Raw genomic sequence first — 6633 nt, forward strand, 5'->3', positions numbered from 1 at the left:
AACTAGGAAACTAGCACAAGCTCTGTCACAACAAACAGCGAAGATTCAAAATTAGAGCATGTCGAAACCTTCACCCAATTCATCTATTTGCTTTTCCGGTTCAGACCGCTGTTCACAGAGTTTGACATTCTTTCCCTTCGCAAAGAAGAGTGGATTTTTTTCCCCCTCTCTGTGCAAACAGTACTGGATACAAGTCTTTCTTGTTATATCTGGTGGCAAAGCAGGCGTTCTGGGATCGCGCCTGTGACTGCGCGGTAGCGCCGAATTCCTCTATTAATTCAGATATCAACGCAGGCTTATTTATTCATTCTAATTCTCCCTCTCAAGCTCGAAACCTGTGAACTTGGGTTCTGACTGGTGCAGCAAGGAGGTAGCTGTGGGCACGCGCTCCGGTGCCCGACCAGGTGACGCCTCGTCGCAGTCTTCAGAGGCAATCCCCCATTCTGGCTCCTCCAGTGGGGTCTGGACTTACAGATGTCCTGCATTGGAAACCATGACCGTGCCCTTGGGCCCCTTGCCTTTCTGCCCGCCTTTAGCTCCGGTCTTAATCAACGAGCCTGTGACTATTGGCTGAAGTTCCCCAGCGATTTGCATGAACAGAGAGGGAGTGTCTTCCGCCGCCCTCCCGACAGGAGCGCGCTGACTGCAGCCTCCCTGGGAATGCGCGGCCGAGGGAATGCGCGCAGCTCGTGGGCCCTGGCAGTGAGCTGGCGCCCGGCGACCTGGCACCCGCGCCTGGATATGGGGCGGCTAAGTCGTCCCAGCAGCAGCACCAGCCACAGAAACCTGCCGGTAAGGGTCTGCGCCCAGCGACAAGTTGCAGTACCGTATGGGCAGTTCCCACTCCTGGAGGGGTAGTTCCTACTCCTTAGGGTTTTCAAACCTTTTCCCTTAACCCAAACTTCACGGGAAGATGAGGGGAGGGAAAGGGAGTTTGGGATAATGCAGCTTCATTTCAGCAAAGAATAGGCAAGTCCTTGGGTCGTGAGAGGAAGTTTCAGAAGCAGAAATTTAGACAGATGAGGTGGAGGGGGTGAGGGTGGGGGCTCAATCCGCTTTAGATACTGGGGTTCGGAGATCCTTTCTTGCTGCCGGCATCTGGCCGTGACTGTCTACTGCAATTGACAAATTGTTTTTGCATAATCATTTTCCGCGTTTACTTCTTTTCCTCTGGGGTAGGGGGATTGGTGAGGGCTTCATGTGAAGTGGAGATCCAGATCTTTTCGATGTAATTTTAGATCCATGCTAAAATGAAAATTACTTCTTCTGACTTAAAGTATTTATTTAATGGGGGAGGGGGCGAGCAGAACGCCTTACCATGTTTTACATATCAGTATCATTAATGATGTTATTGTTGCTATTGCTTTCATAATGAGGGATGTCAAACATGTCGCATTCTGAGGCTCTTAGTGGTAGAAACATTTCAATAAGGAATAAATTGATAAATTGCCCACCTCTCAGCCCGCTCCACCACCAACCCCCTCCCTCCCCATAACCCACCCCGGTGGTTTCCTTGTCGCGTTGCGCAGTCCCGGAGTAAGAGTCCTCTCCACTCCGGCGTGTGTTTCCAGGGATTCTCTACGGTTGGGCATTGTGAATATTAATTGGATGAAAGTGGTGATGGGGAGCAGGGGTAGAAAGTGAACAGAAAATAAAATAAGTTTGGGAGACAACGTCGCCCCATAGATCTCTTCTTTGCCGAAAGTTTCCTCTTCTCCCGGCTCTGACAAGAGAGGGTTTTCCTCCGGGAATGGGGACGAGGGCAGCCATGACCCGGGGCACTGGTTTCTAATTCCAATCTCTGTGTTGCCGCGAGTGTGGTAATGAGGCTTCTCCCCTCCCCCCACTTTCAGCCACTGTTTCTGTTTTTCCTCTTCGTGGGACCCTTCAACTGCCTCGCGAGTTACAGCCGGGCCACGGAGCTTCTGTACAGCCTGAACGAGGGATTGCCGGCGGGGGTGCTCATCGGCAGTCTGGCCGAGGACCTGCGGCTGGTGCCCCGGGCCGGGGCCAGGCAGGACCAGCACACGCAGCCGGCCGAGCGCACAGGCGCTGAGCCGAGCCCTCCTCTCTCCTTCAGCCTGGCCTCCAGGGGACTGAGTGGCCAGTACGTGACCCTAGACAACCGATCTGGGGAGCTGCACACTTCTGCCCAGGAGATCGACCGGGAGGCGCTGTGTCTTGAAGGAGGTGGAGGGACTGCTTGGGGCAGCAGCATTTCCATTTCCTCCTCCCCTTCTTCTGACTCTTGTTTTTTGCTTCTGGATGTACTGGTCCTGCCTCAGGAACACTTTAGGTTTGTGAAGGTGAAAATCGCTATTCGGGACATCAATGACAATGCTCCGCAGTTCCCTGTTTCCCAAATCTCGGTTTGGGTCCCAGAAAATGCACCTGTAAACACCCGGCTGGCCATAGAGCATCCTGCCATGGACCCCGATATAGGCACTAATGGGGTGCAGACCTACCGCTTACTGGACTACCATCGGATGTTCACCCTGGATGTGGAGGAGAATGAGAATGGGGAGCGCACTCCCTACCTAATTGTCATGGGACTGTTGGACAGGGAGACCCAGGACCAGTATGTGAGCATCATCATTGCTGAGGATGGTGGTTCGCCACCACTGTCGGGCAGTGCCACCCTCACCATTGGCATAAGTGACATTAATGACAATTGCCCTCTTTTCGCAGACTCACAGATCAACGTCACTGTGTATGGGAATGCTACAGTGGGCACCCCGATTGCAGCAGTCCAGGCTGCGGATAGAGACTTGGGGACCAATGCTCAGATCACCTACTCTTACAGCCAGAAAGTTCCACAAGCATCCAAGGATTTATTCCATCTGGATGAAACCACTGGCATCATTAAACTTTTCAGTAAGATTGGGGGAAGTGTTCTGCAGACACACAAGCTCACCATCCTTGCTAATGGGCCAGGCTGCATCCCTGCTGTGATCACTGCCCTGGTGTCCATTATCAAAGTCGTTTTCCGACCACCTGAAATTGTCCCTCGTTATATAGCAAATGAGATAGATGGTATTGTTTACCTGAAAGAACTGGAACCTGTTAACACTCCAATTGCTTTCTTTACCATAAGAGATCCAGAAGGTAAATACAAGGTGAACTGCTATCTAGACGGTGAAGGGCCATTTAGACTGTCACCCTACAAACCATACAATAACGAGTATTTGCTAGAAACCACCAAACCTATGGATTATGAGCTACAGCAATTCTATGAAATAGCTGTGGTGGCCTGGAACTCTGAGGGATTTCATGTAAAAAAAATTATTAAAGTACAACTTTTAGATGATAATGATAATGCTCCTATTTTCCTTCAACCTTTGATAGAACTAACCATTGAAGAAAACAACGCACCCCATGCCTTTCTGACTAAGCTGTATGCTACAGATGCAGACAGTGGCGAGAGAGGCCAAGTTTCATATTTTCTGGGACATGATGCTCCATCGTATTTTTCCTTAGACAGTGTCACAGGAATTTTGACAGTTTCTACTCAGCTGGACCGAGAAGAGAAAGAAAAATATAGGTATACAGTCAGAGCTGTTGACTCTGGGAAGCCACCCAGAGAATCAGTAGCCACTGTGGCTCTCACAGTGTTGGATAAAAATGACAACAGCCCTAGGTTCATCAACAAGGACTTCAGCTTTTTTGTGCCAGAAAACTTTCCAGGATATGGTGAAATTGGAGTAATTAGTGTAACAGATGCTGATGCTGGGCGAAATGGATGGGTCGCCCTCTCCGTATTGAACCAAAGTGATATTTTTGTCATAGACACAGGGAAGGGCATGCTGAGAGCTAAAGTCTCTTTGGACAGAGAGCAGCAAAGCTCCTATACTTTGTGGGTTGAAGCTGTTGATGGGGGTGAGCCTGCTCTCTCCTCTACCGTAAAAATCACAATTCTCCTCCTAGATATCAATGACAACCCTCCTCTTGTTTTATTTCCTCAGTCTAATATGTCTTATTTGTTGGTACTACCTTCTACTCTCCCGGGCTCCCCAGTGACAGAGGTCTATGCTGTTGACAAAGACACAGGCATGAATGCTGTCATAGCTTACAGCATCATAGGAAGAAGAGGTCCTAGGCCTGAATCCTTTAGGATTGACCCTAAAACTGGCAACATTACTTTGGAAGAGGCACTACTGCAGACAGATTATGGACTCCATCGTTTACTAGTGAAAGTGAGTGACCATGGTTATCCTGAACCTCTCCACTCCACGGTCATGGTCAACCTATTTGTCAATGACACTGTCAGTGACGAGAGCTACATTGAGAGCCTTTTAAGAAAGGAACCAGAAATTAATATAGAGGAGAAAGAACCACAGATCTCTATAGAACCGACTCACAGAAAAGTCGAAGCTGTGTCCTGTATGCCCACCTTAGTAGCTCTGTCTGTAATAAGCTTGGGTTCTATCACACTGGTAACAGGGATGGGCATATACATCTGCTTAAGGAGAGGAAAAAAGCATCCCAGGGAAGATGAAAGTTTGGAGGTACAAATTCCACTAAAAGGAAAAATTGACTTGCACATGAGAGAGAGGAAACCAATGGATATTTCTAATATTTGATACTTCATTGTGGAATAACACAGAGATGTTTTCATTGACTTTGGGTAGTCTTTACCACCTGAAAGATGGTGTGGATGAGTTCCATTAAAGGACTACTAATTTATAACTTGTAATATATTGTAAATAGCTGTTTACAGGTTTTTAAATTCAAAATCAGAGGTTATAAAAGGTGTACAGCATTTTTTAATGAAAATTAGTACTAACAGCTATGGAGCTATTATAAAAAATATCTTGGATGTGATTTTTCAGCTTTCATACACCAAACAGATGATTGATAAAACCTGGGAGTAAGGTAAGAAAATGACACATTGTATGTTTTGTCTAAAATGTCTTTTAACCACAAGAGGGCATTAGCTGCTCCTTTGCAGGGAACTGTTTTGAGTTGAGGTATGGTACCTGACAGTTGTACATCAAATTAATGAAAGAGTATATTTTAAATATATTGTTTTTAACACTTAACAAATATAAAATTAAAGTAAATTGAATTTCACCCCACTTAAATGTATATGTAAAGAAATGTATTTGTAAACAGAATGTTTACCTGGCAAGTATGTCATGCATAGTTTGAAAGAGAAGGCATTAGAAAGAGGTGCAGTTGTTTTTTGTTTTTTGTTTTTTTAAGCAAGGATGTAAACATTGCCATGTGTTAAAAATTTGACTTGCTGAAGACTGTTTCACTTTCTGTGTATTCAAACTGCTTTCTGTTTGCTTTACCCAGCACTTGCTATTATCACAGGGGGAAAGATGTATATGTATCCTTCCTTACAGAAAATGTAACTAGAAATTGCATCCCAAGAAAAACCACCAGAAGCAAGAAATACTTCAGTCCTTAGTTGCTTCATAGATGTTGATGACATTTTGGTTTTTTCAAAACTTGTGAGCAGTACTTCATACTTGGGTTGTATATTAGATTTTTATATGCTTAAACTCATCCATTACATAAGAAAATTTAAAAACATCATATTAAAGCAGAATTATTTTATAAGCTGGTGTAGACTACTGGTTGCTTTAGTTGGGCCTTTTATATGCAAGCTATACTTATCTTTTTGTTGTTGTTTAGGTTTGTTGGCTACCATTTCTGACTTCCTTTCTTTGGCTTTGGATTAAGTCCAAGAGTATCTGTAAACCCAGCAGCAGATTTCTTTGATAATTTAGCTTTTGCTGAATCCTTTGCAATGAAGCAAACTGGTTCATCAGTGATTGATCATTTTCATTGTGTGAGCTGGGAATGTTATTTTCTATGAGAGCTATAGCAAAATCATCTGTATAAACAAGTAATGTGTTAGCTTAAACTGGATCATTCTACTTTTTGGGCATCCTGTGTCTGTACTGTACCAAAAGTGTTTATATGTCTGCAAATTAAAAGTATATATTTTCATAATTCCTTTCTCATTTTTACCATTTTCTATTTGAATCTGGGCTTGTTCTTTCATTGAAGTGCCTGTTATTGGCATTTGTTTGCTTCTGGAGGTAAAAGTGGGTAAACTGTAAATATTCTGTTATGCTAAAGTTTATATTAAACTAATTCATTACTCAATTAAATATTGGGTAAATTATTAAATATGTGTGTAGTTTTATATATATATATATATATATATATATATATATATATATATATGATAGAGAGTATACCTATATGTTTGCTAAAAGGTCATATGGTAATTTATACCCATGCATGTGCACATGCATATTAATTTATTGATTTAGTATCAATTATAAGCATTCATTTTACTATATAGCAATCCTGTTAGCTGTGTTACAATAGCTTTCAATAAATTTTAAAATAAAAATGCATTACAAAAAATTTGGAATGCCAACACCCAAGACCTTTTGAATTTGTACCAACATCAGTTTTCTTCAATTTGACAATATGCATACAATGTAAGCATATGGTGCAGTAGTTTTGTTACAAAAAGGAGTATATTTTTATTGAAAAATGTTTTGTATGAGAGGCATCTGAGCTAAGAAACTAAGATCATTTAATCCCTAAAACTTTTCATTCATAAGCAATGTATGTATAGCCATTGAGGAAACCATTCTCTACCAGACATTT

The 6633-nt window shown here is 43.3% G+C and overlaps 1 protein-coding gene across 1 annotated transcript; it reads left to right on the top strand.

The window, feature by feature from the left end:
• The first annotated feature begins 303 nt into the window (after positions 1-303).
• PCDH20 (protocadherin 20) lies at positions 304-5961 on the top strand. The gene is made up of 2 exons (XM_036250238.1): positions 304-792; positions 1854-5961. The coding sequence occupies exons 1-2, from the start codon at positions 475-477 to the stop codon at positions 4578-4580; spliced, it is 3045 nt and encodes a 1014-aa protein (XP_036106131.1). The 5' UTR covers positions 304-474; the 3' UTR covers positions 4581-5961.
• Positions 5962-6633: the final 672 nt, after the last annotated feature.

The sequence above is a fragment of the Molossus molossus genome, unplaced genomic scaffold, assembly GCF_014108415.1.
Source record: "Molossus molossus isolate mMolMol1 unplaced genomic scaffold, mMolMol1.p scaffold_m16_p_9, whole genome shotgun sequence".
Taxonomy (NCBI): domain Eukaryota; kingdom Metazoa; phylum Chordata; class Mammalia; order Chiroptera; family Molossidae; genus Molossus; species Molossus molossus.

Coding starts and splice junctions, on each gene's coding strand:
- PCDH20 (XM_036250238.1), top strand. CDS start 475: ATGTCCTGCATTGGAAACCATGACCGTGCCCTTGGGCCCCTTGCCTTT. Junction 793..1,853: donor CCAGCCACAGAAACCTGCCG/GTAAGGGTCTGC, acceptor CCCCACTTTCAG/CCACTGTTTCTGTTTTTCCT.